At 43.7% G+C, this 21082-nt stretch overlaps 1 protein-coding gene across 1 annotated transcript in view; it reads right to left on the bottom strand.

Moving 5' to 3' along the window:
- Positions 1 to 8363, bottom strand: part of naalad2 (N-acetylated alpha-linked acidic dipeptidase 2) — a 485356-nt gene extending 476993 nt beyond the window's left edge. The window contains exons 1-2 of the mRNA XM_041199157.1: positions 8155 to 8363; positions 7738 to 7843 (exon numbers count right to left, since the gene is read on the bottom strand). Of these exons, the coding sequence (XP_041055091.1) occupies positions 7738 to 7843; positions 8155 to 8236 (188 nt within the window). The 5' untranslated portion in view covers positions 8237 to 8363. The remainder of the gene's footprint in view (positions 1 to 7737; positions 7844 to 8154) is intronic.
- Positions 8364 to 21082: the final 12719 nt, after the last annotated feature.

The following is a 21082-nucleotide window of genomic DNA, read 5'->3' as shown; positions in this document are numbered from 1 at the left end:
GAGTGAGAAAGGCGCCATGCACCTCGATCAAGGCTGGGGTGCTGGGCGAAGTAAGAGTACAGTGCACTGAGGTGAGAATGTGGCGTTTTGCAACCATTCCAGTGTCGTCTCGATATTGATGTGAGCCTCGAACCTGGAATGCCCATTGATAATGGAAAGATGAGGGCACCATGATGCAGATCTCTGTCTCATCAGGGTGCCAGGCATGCACACTGACAGTCTAATGACATGCCCTTCTTCTCCCTTTTAGGGTCACCAGCAACCCGTCCTTCTGAGGAGCCTGAAGGCCCACCCCTGAGGACCAACATGCTCACCACGCCCCAGCATCACACCCACTGACAAGCAGGCACCAGCACAGATACCAGCACCTCGGTGGGCATAAGATCATCATCTAGTATCTCACTGTACATTGTTGAAGGCACTTCACACTCGTCTGAGGCGCAGGCAGAGGTATAGAGTGCACAGGGCACTAGCAGTTGGAGGACTGCTAGGGACCAGGACAATGCTCAGTTGATGGTCAGTGTCAGTGTGGGAGATATATTGGGCATCCAGTATCCCAGCTAGGTGCTCATCCATCAGTGCTGAGCAGGGAGGTCCAAAGCCACCTCAAGTTGGCACACAATCTGCCTGGCGTTCCTGAGAGCACATGTATGAGGGTGTGTGTGTATGCATATGTGAGTGCATTGGCACGCATGTGTGTGTCTGTGTGAGAGCGGCACACATGATGTGAGCACGCATGTGCGAGTGCGCATGTGCGTCTATGAGCACGTGCGTGAGATCGCATGCATGGCGTGAGTGTGTGCATAAGCGAGTGTGTGCGCATGTATGAGCACGTGCATGTATGGGGAGGAATAGGAAGGAGAGTGACTGTGGGGGGTATGGAGTGTGAGAGACTGAGTGACTGTGTGGGAGGTGTAGAGTGTGTGAGATTGAGTGGCTATGTGGTGGGGGTGGGGTGTGTGAAAGACTGAGTAACTGAGTGTGTTTTGTGGCCGGAGGCGTGAGTCTGCATTGTGCCCAGTTTCAGGTTTCTCACTCACTTTCACCACCACATGCCAACACATACACACACACACACACACACCCACTGACAGTGGATGAGAGTGAGTGAGTGAGCACCCCGAGAAAGGGAATGAGCCAGACACACTCAACCTCTGGTCATTTTTATTAATTACTCTTTCTTAACTTAACAATTTATTGCTATGACATTGCTGTGCTTTTGTTCAGCAATTGGTTCTTTCCTTAGAACTTGAACTTTTTTTTGAAGTTCAGTTTATTGTTATGCCAAACCTGAGCTTTCTGAAATTTGCCCATCGGCTCCTTGGGTGAGAAAAATCTGCAAATGCGGCCCCGAGTGAAAAGGCTGGGAAAGCCCGACTTAAACGATAAAGTTCTCTACGGAAATTGTAACAAATGGCATCGAGAAGAAAGGTGAATAACTATAAACTGTTCAAAGATCAAACCAAACAGGAATATCAAACATTTCTGCTTGAACATATGCATCATCTAAATTATATTCTTTAAGTGACAAAGGAAGATTTTGGCCAATGAAGGGACAATTTCTAAGCACAAAATTAAACTACTTTGAACTTGCTATCTCAAGAAGAGAATCAAAAGTGGTTAAGTCTGGATAATGGGCTTAGAAATAAAGATACACCTGCATTTGAGCCAGAGGAAGATGGCATAACTGTGCAATTAACTATTGGAACATTATTTTCGAATTTAAACAACTAGGAAACTACAAATATGGAGGACAGTGGATTTCAGAAGGTGAATTCTGAACAAACTGATTCAAAGATAGCTTGAAACTTCACATATGGCTAATAATGAGGAGTCCCACCTTACTAGCAACAAAATCAATATTCTTTTACATAAGGGGAACAAAAGACATCACAAGAAAAACAACTTAAAATTTTAATGGAATAATGGTTCCTGGCTACTGAGTCAACAAAATCATGGTTTCAAGATGGATTGAATGGTGGACATTGGGGCAAATTGTTATCTGTGTTGCATGTTAAGATAGTTGTTAAAACATGTAGCATATTGCTGATAGTAGGAATAAAAACACATCATGATGGTGATGGGTCCTTATTTTATCCCCTGAGTGGATGTGTTATGAACCATGAAATTAAACAGTTTTGCATGTTTTAGGAGTCGAACTTTTAGTTTGGAAATTGAAGTTTTAAATGTAAGATAACAGAAATACCTGTTTTTGGGAGGCTGACAAGCCTAAACTAATTGCGATTCAAAGGGCAGCTTATGCTTATTAAATACAGCTATGTTTATTTAATAAGGCCAGTGCTGGAACTGGGAAAAGAATGAACAATGGGTAAACTCTTTGAGTTCCTTGATGGTGATGAAATTTCTATATTTGTCTTCATAGGGGTTTAATATTATGCATGCAATTTTCCCAGTTGAAAGGGCAGGTTTGAGAATTGAAGCTGCTTAATAGAAATCTCCATTTGAGACATTCCTGGTGTGCCAAGTTTTTTGTTTTAAATCCTTCACAGGATGTGGGCTTCACTGGCTGGGCCAGCATTTACTGCCCATCCCTAGTTGCCCTTGAGAAGGTGGTGGTGAGCAGCCACCTCGAACTGCTCCAGTCCATGTGATGCAGGTACACCCACAGTGCTGTTAGTGAGGGAGTTCCAGGATTTTACTCAGTGACAGTGAAGGAATGGCAATATATTTCCAAATCAGGATGGTGAGTAGCTTGGAGGGGAAATTCCAGGTGGTGGTTCCCATCTATCTGCTGCCCTTGTCCTTCTAGATGGTAGTGGTCATGGGTTTGGAAGGTGCTGACTAAGGAGCCTTGGTGAATTCCTGCAGTGCATCTTGCAGATGGTACACACTGCTGCTACTGAGAGTCAGTGGTGAATGGGGTGAATGTTTGTGGATGTGGTGCCAATCAAGTCCTGGACAGTGTCAAGCTTCTTGAGTGTTGTAGGAGCTGCACATATCCAGGCAAATGGGGAGTATTCCATCACACTCCTCACTTATGTCTTGTAGATGGTGGATAGGCTTTGGGGAGTCAGGAGGTGAGTTACTCAGCGCAGGACTCCTAGCCTCTGACCTGCTCTTGTAGCCACGGTATTTATATGGCTAGTCCAGTGCAGTTTCTAGTCGATGGTAGCCCCCAGGATGTTGATTGTGGGGGATTCAGTGATGGTAATGCCATTGAACATCAAGGGCGATGGTTGGGTTCTCTCTTGTTGTAGATGGTCATTGCCTGACACTTGTGTGGCATAAATATTACTTGCCACTTGACAGCCTATGCCTGGATATTGTCCAGGTCTTGCTGCATTTGGACATGAGCTACTTCAGTATCTGAGGAGTCAAGAATGGTGCTGAACACTCTGCAATAATCAGCGAACATCCCGACTTCTGACCTTATGATGGAAGGTCATTGATAAAGCAGCTGAAGATGGTTGGGCATAGGACACTATCCTGAGGAACTCCTGCAGTGATGTCCTGGAGCTGAGATGACTGACCAACAACCACAACCATCTTCTTTTTTGCTCGGTATGACTCCAATCAGCGGAGAGTTTTTCCCGATTCCAGTTTTGCTAGGGCTCTGTACTGCCACACTCAGTCAAATGCTGCATTCATGTCAAGGGCAGTCACTCACACCTCACCTCGGGAGTTCAGCTCTTTTGTCCATGTTTGAACCAAGGCAGTAATGACGTCAACCTGTATATACCATCGCCAAGTATGGGGATGACACAAAAATAGGTGGGTAGGCAAATGGTGAGAATGACACAGAGTCTACAGAGGGATATAGACAGGTTAAGTGAGTGGACAAAAATGAGGCAGATGGAATATAATATGGGAAAATGTGAGGTTATGCACTTTGGCAGGAAGAATAAAGGAGCTGAATAATGCTTAAATGGAGAAAGACAGAAGAAAGCTGCAGCACAGAGGGATTTGGGGGTCCTTGTGCATGAATCCCAAAAAGCTAGAATACAAGTTCAGCGGGTAATAGGGAAGGCAAATGGAATGTTGGCCTTTATTGCAAAGCGAATGGAATATAAAACTATACAAGGCACTAGTTAGACCACGCCTAGAATACTATGAACAGTTTTGGTCCCCTTATCTAAGGAAATATATACTGGCATTGGAAGCAGTCCAGAGAAGGTTCACTAGGTTCATCCTGGGTATTGAGGAATTTTCTTATGAGGAGAGTTTGAGTAGGTTGGGCCTGTTCTCACTGGAGCTTAGAAGAATGAGAGGTGGCCTTGTTGAAACATGTAAGATACTTAGGGGGCTTGGCAGGGTAGATTCTAAGAGGTTGTTTCCTCTTGTGGGTGAGTCTAGGACCAGAAGGCATAATCTCAGAGTGAGGGGTCACCCATTTAAGACAGAGATAAGGAGGAATTTCATCTGAGGGTTGTTAATCTATGGAATTCTTTACCACTGAGGGCTGGGTTAAAATGAGATAGGCAGATTTTTAATCAGTAAAGGAATCAAGGGGTATGGGGAAAAGGCAGGAAAGTGGAGTTGAGGATTATCAGATCAGTCTTGATCTCATTGAATGGCAGAGTAGACTCAATGGTCCGAATGGCCTACTGATGCTCCTACATCTTATGGTAATTCTTAGTTAATAACTGAGAGTTTGAATTTCTTTTTAAAAGATAATGGTCTCCCTCGAGATTATAACAATATACAAGATAATGACACATTGAGTTGGGGTAATACATTATTATGCATAGAGGATGAAGCAATGAGTCTGGATAAATGGGGCATTTGCAGGTTGGCAGGTTGTGGCTAGTAAAGTGCCACAGGGATGAGTCCTCAGACATCAGCTATTTACAATCCATATTAGTGACTTAGATGAAGCTATCTCGCATAAGGTTTTAATTTGCTGTATATACAAAAGTAGGTGAGAATGCAAGCTGTGAGGAAAACACAGAGAGGCTGCAAAGAGATACAGAGAGGTTAAGTGAGTAGGCAACAAGGTGGCAGATGGAGTATAATGTAGAGAAGTGTCAGTGGGGCAACATTTAGGAGACAGTGATCATTATATCATAAGGTTTAGGATGATGTTAGAAAAGGACAATAGACAATCCAGGGTAAGAATAATTAACTGGGGGGGAGAGTCGGCTTCAGTGGGGCAAGAATGGACTAAGCCAGATAGACTGGAACAAAATGTTGGCGGGAAAACCTATAGCTGAACAATGGTCTACCATCGAAAAAGAAATGGTTCAGACTCAGTTAAGGTACATTCCCTCAAAAGGGAAAGGTAGGGCAAACAAATCCAGAGCTCCCTGGATGAAAAAGGAGATAGAAATTAAGATAAAGAAGAAAAAGTGTGCTTATGACAGGTGTCGGGTAAAAAAATACAACTATGATCCAATCAGAATACAGAAGGTTCAGAGGGGAGGTGAAAAAGCAAAGAGGAATGATAAAAAAAGACTGGCAACCAACATAAAGGGGAATCCCAAAGTCTTCTATAGGCACATAAATGGTAAAAGGGTGGTAAAAGGAGGAGTAGGGCCAATTAGAGACCTAAAAGGGGATTTACACATGGAGGCAAGGGCTGAGGTGTTAAATGAATATTTTGCATCTGTCTTTACCAAGGAAGCAGATGCCACTGAGGCCATGGTGACAGGATTCTGTCACTGGAAGGACTCAGATTTGATCAGGAGGAAGTGTTGAATAAACTGTCAGTACCTAAACTTGACAAGGCACCAGGATGGGATGAAATGTATCCAAGGATATTGATAGACATGAGAGTGGAAATTGCCAGGGCACTGGCCATAATCTTTCAGTCTTCCCTAGACTCAGGAGAGGTGCCAGAGGACTGGAGAATTCCAAACATTACAACCTTTTTTGAACAACAGCTTAAGGTTAAGCCCAGCAATTGCAGGCTAGCCAGTTTAACTTCAGTGGTGGGGAAACTCCTGGAAACAATTAATCAGGATAGGATTAGTAATCGCATGGAAAAATGTGGGTTGATTAAGAGGAGCCTGCATGGATTTCTAAGGGGAAATTGTGTTTAATTTACTTGTTGGAGTTTTTTGAAGAGTTAACAGAAAGGGTTGAAGAGAGTAATACTGTTGATGTGGTGTACATGGACTTTCAAAAGGGATTTCATACAATGCCACACAACAGACTTGTGAGAAAAGCTACAGCTCATGGAATAAAAGGGACAGTAGCAACATGGATACAAAATTGGCTGAGTAATAGGAAACACAGATAATGGTCAACGGATATTTTTTGGGCTGGAGGAAGGTTTGTACTAGGGGTCGGTATTAACATATATTAATGACCTAGATGTGCAGGGGGAAATTTCAAAGTTTGCGGATGATACAAAACTTGAAAACATTGTAAACTGTGAGGAGGATAATATAGAATTTCAAAAGGACACAGACAAGATGGTGGAGTGGGCAGATAGGTGGCAGATGAAGTTCAATGCAGAGAAGTGTGATGTGGTGCATTGTTGTAGGAAGAACATGGAGATACAATATAAAATAAGGGGCAAAATTCTTACGGGGTGCAGAAGCAGAGGGACATGTGTGTATATGTGCATAGATCATTGAAGGTGGCAGGATAGGTGAAGAGAGCAGTTAATAAAGCATATAGTATCCTGGGCTTTAGTAAAATGGGCATAGGGTACAAGAGCAAGGAGATAATGCCAGATTTATATAAGACACTAGTTAGACCTCAGCTGGAGTATTGTGTACAATTCTGGGCTCCACACCATAGAAAGGATATGAATGCATTGGAGAGAGTGCAGAAGAGGTTTACAAAAATGGTTCCAGGGATGAGAAACTTCAGCTATAAAAATGGATTGGAGAGATTAGGGCTGTTCTTCTTGGAGAAGAAGGCTAAGGGGAGATCTGATAGAGGTGTTCAAAAGGATGAGGGGGTTGGATAGACTAGATAGGGGGAAATTGTTCCCACTCACAAAAGGATTGAAAATGAGGGGGCACAGATTTGAAGTGAAGTGATTTGCAAAAGAAGCAAATGTGATGTGAGAAAAAGTTTTTTCACACAGCGAGTGGTTCCAGTCTGGAATGCACAGCCTGGAAGTGTGGTGGGGACAGGTTCAAGCAAGGCATTCAAGAGGCAATTGTTTCTATTCAAATAATCACCCAATGTGGAAGGGTATGGGAAAAAGGCAAGAGAAAGGCACTAAGTCATAACGCTCATTTGGAGAGCCGGTGCAGACATGATGGGCCGAATGGCCTCCTTCTACGCCATAACAATTCTGCGATTATGTGATCCTAAAGACATTGAGAATAACTCCTACTTTTCTTTCACTAGCACCATAGAATCTTTTATGACCACTTGCGAGGGCAGTGAGGGCCATGGTTTAACATCTAAAACATGGCACTTCTGACAGCAAGACACTCCCTCTGTGCTGCACTGGACTATCGGGCAAGATCATGCACTCAACGCACAGACACAATTATATATATCCACAGGATTAATTCATTTTAAGTAAAAACATTGATTGAAGAAACATACTACTTCAGGGCAGCTAAACCTCTTTTTGCACATCTTATTAATTTGCCGAGATGTCATACAAATGAAATTACTTTGCTTAAATTACGCAATATCTAAAACGTGCTTCATCATCCAGACACACTTAATCGCTCGCTATATAGAATGGATTATCCCGACTGAGCATCAGTATTTTGCTGGCAGTCAAATCGTTAGGACGAACACTTAGCGACTGGAACTAGCCAAGGGCCAGAAGAAGCAGTACCCCGTAAGAAGAATTGCGTCTCTTACCGCAGATATATTCTGATATTTTCAGCTTGCATTTCATTTAGCAGTTTGTTCCCAATTCTTTGAGGTTTCATTGGGGAGATGTTCACACAGGGACGCCCAACCCATCCTTTAACAGAAAATATCAAGTTTCAAAATCATTTGCTTGTTTATTTTGAGTCAATTCAGCCGGAGTTTCGTCAATTTAAACTCCTCAGCGGTATCTAGTTTTGATTAAAAACATGCAGCTCACCCGATACAAATGTTTCCTTGCCTAACTAGCAAGAAATGTTTCATTTTTGGTGGCACTGCCGGAGTTGAATTAAACTGGGGGTGAATTAAACTCAGCTCTTTCATTTCAAATCGCTCTGGCTTTCTCAAGGGAGTTCCCGTGAAGGGAACATCAACATATTTAGCACTGTTCAAGGACCCAATACTCACCGATTAGAAACCCCAATAGAAAGAAAGCGATTATTGTCAACAAAAAGCGCGCCCACTTGCACCAATTGGCATTCGAACTCATTTCTAGTTCGTGCTGTTTCTAATCCGCCCCTCCCGTATCTCAGACCGAAAACTCTGAACTGAATTTCGATTAACAGCCAGAGCAGTAAATTGTTCCCATGCACGAAAGTCCGCGAGAGTACAGGAAAGTCTGTAGTGGCTTCAAACTTTAACCCAATGGCTCACGTCTGCTTTTTTTTATGTAGCGTCCACTCAGGTAAGGAAAGTAGGATTGGTCATTTTGCCTGGTATGTACAATTTTGATCCACTCAGTGGTTCGGCTGGATTCAGCCAATGCAACCTTGGAGCTGTGTCAACACACCCCGCAGTTCAGATATTCCACAGCCCTAACGATTGTGTTTATTTGCATCATAAATTGGTTCACCAGATTTCTGATTGCTCCCTTTGGAGGTCAAGACAGATTCAGCAGTTTCTCTGCAAAGTGTAAGTTAATATTGTGGACTGTCGTGTAATTCAGTGCTCTCTGCGTTGTGTACTTTGATCCAGTCATTCGCACAGGCAGAACTCACATCATACTGCTTTCAGAGAATAGACGGGGCTCTTATACGTCCTTCGAGACGAAGATGGCCATGTTTATCATTTGGGGTGCTTTGTGGGTTACAGTTTCTAGTGGCTACATAGAGGAATAAGGCTGACTTGAGTCCAATAGATTCTGTTATGAATAGGACAGGATTTTGAGCTGCCAACCCTCCAGGGTTGGCCTGGAGTCTCCAGGAATTGAAGATCAATCTCCAGGACACAGTTCTCAGTAAATCTAGAGAAAAACCATAGGGACATTAAAAATATTGGGTTTTTTTGTCATTTTCTTTCCACATTTCTCTTTTCCCAGATATAAAAATATTGAAATGAGGGGGAGAGGGCGGGTAGGGGTATGGTAGGCTGACAGTCCAGCATCATCCAATTAGCTATCAAGTCATTTTGCTTTCAAATTGGTGTGGGAAGGCAGTGGTCACAAGGATGGATATATTGGCCCACTAATGGCAAGGGTATGGGGGCAAGTCATGTGATGGAACCTCTAGGAATACATTTAATCTTAGTTGGCAACCCTAACAGAGTAGCACAGAAGATTGCATTTTGGACAAGTTACTGGCTCAGAATTGGCTTTTCCTTGCATTTTCTCTCCGGTCTCTGGTAGATGTAATTTTTAACTCTTTCACATGATGTGGGCATTGCTGGCTAGGCTAGCATTTGTTACCCATCCTTAATTGCACTTGAGAAGGCGGTCATGAGCCACCTTCTTGAATCACTGCAGTCCATGTGACCATAGTACACCCATGGTGCTGTTAGGGAAATGGTTCCAGGATTTTGACCCAGCAACAGTGAAGGAACGGCAATATATTTCCAAGTCAAAATGGTGAATGACTTGAAGGGGAACTTGAAGGAAACATGCTGTTCCCATGTGTCTGCTGCCCTCATCCTTCTGGATGGTAGAGATCCCAGGTTTGAAAGGTGCTGTCTTGATGGATTGCTGCAGTGCATCTTGCACATGGTACACACTGCTGCTACTGTCTGTCAGTGATGGAAGGAGTAAATGTTTAAGGTGGTGGCTGGGATGCCGATCAAGTGGAATGTTTTGTCCAGGATGGTGTTGAGCTTCTTGAATGTCAAGAGGTGTGGTCTAACTAGTGCCTTGTATAATTTTAGCAAGACTTCCCTATTTTATACTCTATTCCCTTTGAAATAAAGGCCAACATTTCATTTGCCTTCCCTATTACCTGCTGTACTTGAATGCAGGCGTTTTGGGATTCATGCACGAGGATCCACAAATCCCTTTGTGCTGCAGCTTTCTGCAGTCTGTCTCCATTTAAATAATATTCAGCTCCTCTATTCTTCCTGCCAAAGTACATAACCTCACATTTTTCCACATTATATTCCATTTGTCACTTTTTTTGCTCACTCACTTAACCTGTCTATATCCCTCTGTAGACTCTGTGTCATCCTCACCACTTGTCTTCCCATCTATTTTTATGTCATCCACAAAGTTGGCGATAGTATATTCACTTTCCTCATTCATGACACGAATACATATTGTAAATAATTGTGGCCCCAGCACTGATCCCTGTGGCACTCACTAGTTACAGGCTGCCATCCTGAAAATGTCCCCTTTATCCCAACTCTCTGTCTTCTATTAGTTAGCCAATCCTCTATTCATTCTAATATACTACCCCCAACACCATGCGCTCTTATCTTATTAAGTAGCCTTATGTGTGGTACTTTATCAAGTGTCTTTAGGAAATACAAATATATTACATCTACTGATTCCCCTTTATCTATCCTACTTGTTACATCCTCAAAGAATTCAAATCAATTTGTCAGGCATAAGTTCCCTTTCATGAAGCCTTGCTGACTCTGCCCAATTATATTATGCATTTCTAAATGCTCTGCTGTTATATCCTTTATAATAGACTCGAACATTTTCCCAATGACAGATGTTAAGCTAACTGGCCAATAGTTACCTATTTTTTTGTTTCCCTCTCTTTTTGAATAAGGGTGTTACATTGGCAGTTTTCCAATCCTCTGGGACTTTTCCAGAATCTAAGGATTCTTGGACGATTACTACCAGTGCATCCACTATCTCTGTAACTAATTCCTTTAATATCCTAGGTTGCAACCCATCAGTTCCAGGGGACTTATCAGCCTTTAGCTCCATTAGTTTCCCTAGTACTTTTTCTCTAGTGATAGTTATTGTATTTATTTCTTCTACCACCCCCCCCCCCCCCCTCCCTTTTGCCCCTTGATTATTTAGTATTTTTGGAATGCTATTAGTGAAGACTGATGCAAAATATTTATTCAACTCCTTTGCCAATTCCTGATTCCCCATTATTATTTCCCCAGCCTCATTCTCTAAGCGGCCTATGTTTGGCCTCTCTCTTCCTTTTTTATATATTTAAAGAAGCTCTTAGTGTCTGTTTTTATATTATTTTCTAGTTTACCCTCAAAGTTTATTTTCTCCCTCTGTTTTTTTGGTCATCTTTATCTCAGTCCTCTGGCTTACCACTAATCTTTGCCACATTGTATGTTATTTGTCTTTCAATTTGATACTATCCTTAACTTCCTTGGTTTACCATGGTTGGTTTATCCCCTTCCGAAGTCCTGCTTACTCACAGGGATATATCTTTGTTGTGAGTCATTTTCTTAAATATCTGCCATGGTTCATCAACCGTCCTTTCTGCTAAACTCTTTTCCAAATGAAGACAGTACTCCCTCCTATCCAGCAACTACCAAATAGCCAGTTGAAGAGGAGAAATTACAATCCCCGATCACACAGCGACCACAGAGACTCAGGCTTCCTTTCACCAGTTTTATTCAGGCATATGCAATGGAGCCGCAATCGTTCCTAAGAATGACCCAGCTCCCAGATTGATTACATTTCACTACTTTTATACTTTTTCTTATCACAATACAATCGAGTACATTTGAATACATCCAATCGGTAACCCACACACAGGTACCATGTTTACATACTCAATAGGATAATTTTAACATGTGATTTTGCTAACCAATTATTCTAAAGGATGTATACATAATTGTATTATCCAATCAAAATTAAAACATGTACGCAAAGACCTTTCTACATCTTCTGATCCAAGTTCATTTCTGGCTATCATACTACTTCCATCTCATACTAACAAAACTATCTCACCACCTTTTCCTTCCTGCTTGTCCTTTCGAAAAGTCACATACTCTGAGTATTTAGTTCCAAGCTTTGACCTCCTTGTAACCATGCCGTTAAAGTTTATTTGTGCTGTTAATTCATTTATGTTTTTTCTGAATACTACGTGCATTTAAGTAAAGAGCCATTGATTTTGTCTTTTTACCATTTTTTCCGCTTTTGACCCTATTTGCTGCTTTTTATTAATGTTTGTACGCTCTGTGCCATGCTGTCACACTCTGGGTATCATTACCTAAATAGCTGCCTGCAAGGCTGCCATTTCATTTTGCTTTGTAAGCCTACATATCCTCCCCCCTATTTATTTTAAAGCCCTCTCTACAGCCCTAGTTATTCGATTCGCCAGGACACTGGTCCCAGCACAATTCAAGTGAAGCCCCTCCCACCAGAACGGCTCCCTTCCAACCGAGTACTGATGCCAGTGCCCTGTAAATTGAAACCTATTCCTCCCACACCAATCCTTTAACTCCTTGGGCGGGATTTTACCGTTGGCGAGCAGGGGTGGGGCCCGCTCGTCACCACGTAAAATGACGCGGGATGATGTCGGGCGTAATTCCCGATGTCACCCCGCCCCATTTAAATTTTCAGGAAGATGGGGGAGCCGCAAAATCAGCTGCGTGCCCACCGACCTGTCAATGGCCAATTGAGGCCATTGACAGATCAATTAAAGTAATTAGTGGACCTGCCCATCCAACCTTAAGATTGGCGGGCAGGCCAGGAGCCCTGGCAGGAAGTAGAAAAAACATGAAACTTCATCCACAGGCGTGATGAGGTTTCATGTAGGGCTTTACAAATTTTAGTGAAGTTTTGTTGGAAATTATGAACATGTCCCAACTCATGTGACATTGTCACATGAGGGAACATGTAAGGGAATTTGTTTTTCTATTTTTAATATTTTTGCACGTAGAGCTGATCTCCTTAAGGCTGCACTTAGCCTCAGGGAAATAAGTGTGCTCTTTCGTGCGTATGTGCGAAAGAGCGCATTCTCGAATTTAGGTATTCCGCTCTCTCTCTCTCTCCCCGCCCCCCCCCCCCCCCCCCCCCCCCCCCCCCCCAACGGTGGGGTGGAGGGGGGGGTGTGGAATTCAGCTCCTTAACTTTAGTTACCATATGCCAGTTTGCTCATGGCTCAGATAGTAATCCTGAGATCATTATGTTGGAGGTTCTGTTTTTTTAATTTAGAACCATAGAACACTACAGCACAGAAAACAGGCCATTCGGCCCTTCTAGTCTATGCCGAAATATTATTCCGCTAATCCCATTGACCTGCACCCAGTCCATAACCCTCCAGACCTCTCCCATCCATGTATCTATCCAATTTATTCTTAAAACTTAAAAGTGAGCCCGCATTTACCACGTCAGATGGCAGCTCGTTCCACACTCTCACCACTGTCTGAGTGAAGAAGTTCCCCCTAATGTTCCCCCTAAACCTTTTTCCCTTTCACCCTAAAGCCATGTCCTCTCGTGTTTATCTCTCCTAATCTAAGTGGAAAGAGCCTACTTGCATTTATTGTCTATACCCTTCATAATTTTGTAAATTTAACTCCTAACTGTTCAAATTTATTCAGCAGAACCTCCTTTCTAGTCATATTAATGTCATTGGTACCAATTTGGACAATGACAACTAGATCCTTCCCCTGCCACTCCAAATTCCTCTCCAGTCATGAGGAGATGTCCTTAACCTTGGCCCCGGGCAGGCAACACAGCTTTCGGGACTCACGCTCACAGAACAGTATCTATCCCCTAATTATACTGTCCCCTGCCGCTATTACATTCCTATTTCCTACCCCCACTTGAATGGCTCCCTGTACCATGGTGCCATGGTCAGTTCATGTCCTGGAGTGAACGGTCCCTACAGTCCCTCTTGTCCTCACTTTTCACCCCACCAGCCTCCGCATTCAAAGGATCATCCTCCGCCATTTCTTTCAATTCCAGCATGATGGCACCACCAAACACATCTTCCCTTCACCCCAACCCCCATCAGCATTCTGTAGGGACTGTTCCCTCTGGGACACCCTGGTCCACTCCTCCATCACCCAACACCTCATCCCCTTCCCACGACACCTTCCCGTGAAATCACAAAAGGTGCAACACCTGCCCCTTTACCTCCTCCCTCCTCGCCATCCAAGGGCCCAAACACTCCTTCAGGTGAAGCAGTGCTCCCTCAATTTAGTCTACTGCATCCGCTGCCACCAATGCGGTCTCCTCTATATCGGGGAGACCAAATGCAGACTGGGTGACCGCTTTGTGAAACACCTCCGGTCTGTCCACGAGCATGAGCCAGACCTTCTGGTCACTTGCCATTTCAACACACCATCCTGCTCTCATGCCCACATGTCCATCCTTGGCCTGCTGCAATGTTCCAGTGAAGCCAAAGGCAAACTGGAGGAACAGCACCTCATCTTCCGATTAGGCACCTTACAGCCTTCTGGACTTAACATTGAGTTCAACAACTTCAGACTATGAACTCTCTCCTCTATCCTCACCCCCTTTTTTTTTAATCCACTTTCTTCTACATCCATTTTTATTTTCATCCACTTATTTTATTTTTATCTTTATTCATTTATCCGTAGTTTTATCCCTTTTTTTTATCCCATTTACTATCCTTTTTTCCCCCACCACCACCACCCCCTCCCCCACCCCATCCCCTACAGGGCCATCTGTCACTTGTTCCATGTTAACCTTTTACACATTGCTACCCTTGTTCTGCTATAATCACATTCTGCTTTCTTATCTTATTGCCATTATTAGCACCTCTTTTAACACAAACCACTACCATTAACATTCCCTTTGTCCTTTAGTTCATGATATTTTTGTCAATCCCTCCTTTGTCCCCACCTATCGCTGGCCTTTTGTCCAGCTCCACCTGCCCCACCCCCCTTAATCAGTATAAATTGTATCAAATTTCCACTGTTCTTCAGCTCTGAAGAAGGGTCATACGGACTCGAAACATTAACTTTGTTTTCCACTCTCGATAGATGCTATCAGACCTGCTGAGTTTTTCCAGCATTTTCTGTTTTTCTTACAATCTTTGTTGTATAATATTTGGGTACTATTGGAGAAAATATCTATCCAAGGTTAACAGCACTCACCGTTAAAGTCACGCTCATTTCCTACTAATGCAGACTCTTTGCAGATCCATAGGAGCAAAAATAATTTTCTGAAAGTAAATTGATCAATTCAAAGTGAAAAAAGTACAGTCCTGATATTGCACAAAATCATTTTGCTTTATTTAGATTTGACAAAGAATATGTTTAAAAGTTGTTTGAAGATTTTCATGGTGACAGCGGTAACATTGAGTAAAATGATTTTATGGTTACACCATGTAAAGTCTGCTCTGTAAAGATCAGTTGTTACCTTACTCAAGAATATGGATGTTTGCTACAGTACATACCATTAGCTGGAAAGCCTGGGGTTAGAGGGTCACCAGCTCCATTCAGGTTTAAAATGTTTCCATGTTGGACTCCACTTCCAGGGAGATTCCAGCCTTCTGGGTACGGGTGCATTCCTGGTGCACAATAATCAGCAGGATCTGAGAAAAAGATGAATCCTTTAGCACCTGCATTCATTGCATTCTTAACCTAGTGAACAGGAAGAAAGATATAATTAAGCCAAACTGAAAATACAAGTTACACTTTAAAAAGTGCTTTATCTGTACAAGGACAGAAACAGTTGAGACACATTTACACAAAGGAAGTAATCGACAAAGTTATTCTCACAGTCATGCGGAGGTTTGTTAAATGTCCCAATATTCATGTCATTCAATATTGGGGCAGGGTTTGGGAATTGTTCCACTGCCAACCATACCTGATCAGAATGGATTTGAAAACAGAAGTGGAACTAGTTGTAGCAGAATTACATCTAAACTCCAAATAGGACAGCAACCACACTGGAAAATCAAATGTGAGTCAATATTTTTAGAACATCCTGGAATCTCTTGCTCCAGATATTCACTAATTCTGTCTGGTTGACTGTCAGGATAAATTCACACACAAGTTTTTTTATATTCTTTCAAAGGATGTGGATGTCGCTGGCTAGCCCAGCATTTATTGCCCATCCCTAATTGCTCTTGAGAAGGTGCTAGTGAGCCATCTTCTTGAACCGCTGCAGCGATGGCGAAGAAACGGAGATATAATTCCCAAGTCAGGATGGTGTGTGGCTTGGAGGGGAACTTGCAGGGGGTGTTCCCCTGCACCTGCTGTGTTTTCCTTGTAAGTGGTCGAGGTCGCGGTTTTGGAAGGTGCTGTCAAAGGCGCCTTGAGTTGCCACAGTGCATCTTGTAGATGGTACACACTGCTGCCACTTTGCATCAGCAGTGGAAGGAGTGAATGCTTAAGGTGGTGGAGAGAGTGCCATTCAAGAGGGCTGCCTGCTCCTGGATGGTGTTGAGCTTCCTAAATGATATTAGAGCTGCATTCATCTAAGCAATTGGAGAAGATTCCATCATACTCTTGACTTGTGCCTTGTAGATGGTGGACAAGGTTTGGGTACTCAGGAGATAAGTTATTTGGCACAGAGTTCCCAGCCTCTGACCTGTTCTTGTAGCCATGGTATTTAAATGGCTAGTCCAGTCCAGTTTCTGGTCAATAGTAAATCCCAGGATGTTGATAGTAGAGGATTCAGTGATGGTAATGCCATTGAATGTCAAGGGAAGATAGTTAGATTCTCTCTTGTTGCAGATGGTCATTGCCTGGCATCAGTGCAATGCGAATGTTACTTGTCACTTAACAGCCTAAGCCTGAATATTGTCCAGGTCTTGCTGCATATGGACACAGAATGTTTCAGTATCTGAAGAGTCATGAATGGTACTGAAGATTGTGTAATCATCAGCGAACATCCCCTGTTCTGACCATGTTTTATTATTCAGTCACCGGATGTGGGCTTCGCTGACTGGGCCAGGATTTATTGCCCATCCCTAATTGCCCTTGAAGGTGGTGGTGAACTGCCTTCTTGATCCGCTGCAGTCTGTGGTGTAGGTACACCCACAGCACTGTTAGGAAGGGAGTTGCAGGATTTTGACACAGCAACAGTGAAGGAATGGCGATATATTTCCAAGTCAGGATGGTGAGTGACTTGGAGAGGAACTTCCAGGTGTTGGTGTTCCCAATTATCTGCTGCCCTTTTCCTTCTAGATGGTAGTGGTTGTGGGTTTGGAAGGTGCTGCCGAAGGAGCCTTGGTAAATTACTGCAGGGTATCTTGTAGATGGTACACACTGCTACTATTGTGCGTTGGTGGAGGAGGGAGTGAATGTTCAAGTGGGCTGCTTTGTCCTAGATGGTGCTAAGCTTCCTGAGTGTTATGGGAGCTGTACTCATCCAGGCAAAAGGGGAGTATTCCATCACACTCCTGAATTGTGCCTTGTAGGTGGTGGACAGGCTTTGGGGAGTCAGGAGGTGAGTTACTCATCGCACAATTCCTAGCCTCTGACCTGCTCTTCTAGCCACAGTATTTATTTATATGGCTAGTCCGATACAGTTTCTGGTCAATGGTAAACCCCAGGATGTTGTTAGTGGGGGATTCAGTAATGGTAATGCCACTGAACATCCGGCGATAGTTGGATTCTCTCTTTTGTTAGAGATAGTCATTGCCTGGCACTTGTGTGGCATGAATGTTGCTTGCCACTTGTCAGCCCAAGCCTGGATATTGTCCAGGATTTGCTGCGTTTAAACATGAACTGCTTCAGTATCTGAGAAGTCAAGAATGGTGCTAAACATTATGCAAGCATCAGCGAATATCCCCACTTCTGACCTTAGGATGGAAGGAAGGTCATTGATGAAGCAGCTGAAGATGATTGGGCTGAGGACACTACCCTTAGGAACTCCCGCAGTGATGTCCTGGAGCTGAAATGACTGACCACCAACAACCACAACCATTATCCTTTGTGCTAGGTTTGACTCTAACCAGCAGAGAGTTTTTCCCCGATTCCCATGGACTCCAGTTTTGCTAGAGATCCTTGATGCCACACTCGGTCAAATGTTACATTGGTGCCAAGGGCAGTCACTCTCACCTCACCTCGGGAGTTCAGCTCCTTTGTCCATGTTTGAACCAAGGCTGTAATGAGGTCAGGAGCTGAGTGACCCTGGCAGAACCCAAACCGGGCATCAGTGAGCAGGTTATTGCTAAGCAAATGGCGTTTGATAGCACTGTTGATTACCCCTTCCATGGCTTTACTGATGATGGAGAGTAGACTAAAGGGGCAGTAATTGGCCAGATTGGATTTGTCCTGCTTTTTGTGTACAGGACATAACTTGTGCAGTTTTCCACATAGCCGGATGGTTGCCAGTGTTGTAGCTGTGCTGGAACATCTTGGCTTGGGGCAAGCAAGTTTTGGAGCACAAGATTGTGCAATCATCAGTAAACATCCCCACTTCTGATCTTATGATAGAGGAAAGGTGATTCATAAATCAGCTGAAGTTAATTCGGCCCAGGACACCAACCTGAGAAACTGCTGCAGTGATTTCCTGAAACTGAGATGATTGACATCCAACAACCACAACCATCTTTCTTTGTGCAGGTGTGACTTCAACCACTGGAGAGTTTCCCCTTGATTCCCATTGACGTCAGTTTTGCAAAAGGTCCTTAATGCCACATTTGGTCAAAAGCTGCCTTGATGCCAAGGGCAGTCACTCTCTCACCCCATCTCGAGTTCTGCTCTTTTGTCCGTATTTGAATGAAGGTTGTAATGAGGTCGGGGTGGAGTAGCCTTGGCGGAACCCAAACTGAGCATTAGTGAGCATGTTATTGCTGAGTAAGTGCTGCTTGGTAGCACTATTGATGATACCTTCCACAACTTTACTGATGATCAAGAGTAGACCAAAGGAGCGGTAGCTGGCCAGGTTAGATTTGTCCTGCCCCTGCCAACTACAATCTAAATTAGGTTTGTACAAAATAAAAATTAAGAATTTCTTACCCAACAACAGCACACACTCAATCCTAGGTTAAACTGAGTTTGCTAGCTGAATTTACATGTTCCTAACACAAAAGGCCTAGCTGAGTCACTAAGTGAGGACCCAGTTTCAGCTGGTTCGTAATTAAGTTGCTCTTTCACTGGAGCCCTTGAAAAACCCTGCTTAAGGCTGGCAACTACAGAACTTAATCTGTAGATTTCAGTATAATGCCAACTACAAACTAAATTAGCTTTGTACAAAATAAATATTTAGACTTTCTTACCCAACAACTGCAAGCACCCTAGTTAACTGTCAGTCATCATCCATTCTCCATGGCAGCAACTCTACCAATCAGAGTCCACTTGCAAACAAATCAGCATTCTTCTCAAAGTATAAATTGTTGTTTTCCTGTCATATAGGTATTCTTGTGAAGTGTCCCGATGAGTGCAGGATAAAAAGCTTCAACATGTCTCTCTTTTCCGCAATACTCAAGTTCTGTACTACCAAATGACTAAATGAAATATATTTAAATTTATTTTATTTTAAATGTTAAAAAAAAATAACTTTCTACTTGTATTACCTCATTCTTGCTGCTGATCCTGGTTCCTGAACCTCCCACTTGCCCCACATCCCACTTTCTGACCCTCCTGGTCAGTGCGGACCCTTCTTCCCGCTGACCCTCTGGCTCACAGCCCCAACTGCTCCTTAACCCATCCTGTTGCTGGCGACCACCTGACTTGTAGCCTCTGCTCTGACTCACCCTCTCACTGATCCTTGCTCTCACTGAATCTCCCTCTCCCGCTCACCACTTACCCCTCCCTGAAACTACCTTCCCATTTACGATCCAGATCCGACCCAAATCTGGAGCTCCAAAGTTGTGAAAGTGTAGGTCCCAAAATGCAAAAGTGCCGAGCTCGGACTGTTATCATCGATGCTGTTCCTTCTGCCTCTCATCTCCTGAGTTCTCGCTCAAACCACGGGTTCAGGAGGGTGAGCAGGAGATCAGGGAGCGGGAGGTTTGTTGAGATCAAGGATCATTGACATGAATCAGGGGAGTAGCAGAGGCTGCAAGTTGGACGGTTGGTAGCAAGAGAAAGGGTCAGTGAGCAGCAAAGCCTGCTCCAAAATGGTGCCAATTCGGTCATGTGGTCCTATGTCAAACTGGCAGGAAACTACTTTAAAACAAATCTTATGACACCGAACAAGATGACAGGCCCCATTAACTGACTGCTGTTAAAGTGAAACGATGTTAAATGGGGCAATGTTAATTGGGGACCTACTGTATTTGGTATAATTTCTTGTACCAGGGATGATGATGTGTGGTGGGCTATCATATTTGACTTTCGGGATTGCACCTCCTCTCTGTTGTGGGCCAGTGTTGCAGACTGTGCTGTGGTATGTGTGGGTATGGAAAATGCTGGGGAGATAACGTTTTCTGGTGATCAGGTCAAATTAGTGCCAGTGGCCAGATTTTGAAATGATGGCATGATAACGTGTGACAATGTTAGCCATGATGTAAAGTTGGTGATGCAAAGTTCATTCTTTTTTTAAATTCATTTTATGGGATTTGGGCATCACTGGCTAGACCAGCCCTCGTTGCCCATCACTAATTACCCTTGAGAAGGTGGAGGGGAGCTACCTTCTTGAACTGCTGTTGTCCATTTGGTTTAGGTACACCCATTGCTGTTGGGGAGGGAGTTCCAGGATGTTGACCAAGCGACAGTGACGGAACAGTGATATATTTCCAAATCGGAATGGTGAGTGGCTTGGAGAGGAACTTCCAGGTGTTGGTGTTCCCATCTATCTGCTGCCCTTGTCCTTCTAGTTGTTAGTGATCATGGGTTTGGAAGGTGCTATCTAAGGAGCCTTGGTGAGTTCCTGCAGTGCATCTTGTAGATGGTACACACTGCTGTCGCTGTTCATCGGTAGTGGAGGAAGTGAATGTTTGTGGATGTGGTGCCAATTAAGCGGGCTGCTTTGTCCTGGATGGTGTCAAGCTTCAAGATTGGGGCTGCACCCATCCAGGCAAGCAGAGAGTATTCCATCACACTCCTGACCTGAGTCTTGCTGATGGTGGCCAGGCTTCGGGGAATCAGGAGGTAAGTTACTCAGCACCGGATTCCTAGGCTCTGAGCTGCTCTTGTGCCACAGTATTTATATGGCTAGTCCAGATCAGTTTCTGGTCAATGGTAACCCCCCAGGATGTTGATAGTGGGGGATTCAGCAGTGGTAAATCCATTGAATGTCAAGGGGCAATGGTTAGATTCTCTCTTGTTGAAGATGGTCATT

This window comes from Carcharodon carcharias, chromosome 11 (genome assembly GCF_017639515.1).
Source record: "Carcharodon carcharias isolate sCarCar2 chromosome 11, sCarCar2.pri, whole genome shotgun sequence".
Classification (NCBI taxonomy): domain Eukaryota; kingdom Metazoa; phylum Chordata; class Chondrichthyes; order Lamniformes; family Lamnidae; genus Carcharodon; species Carcharodon carcharias.
The sequence above is the reverse complement of the archived record's forward strand: the minus strand, read 5'-3'. Positions and strand labels throughout refer to the sequence as shown.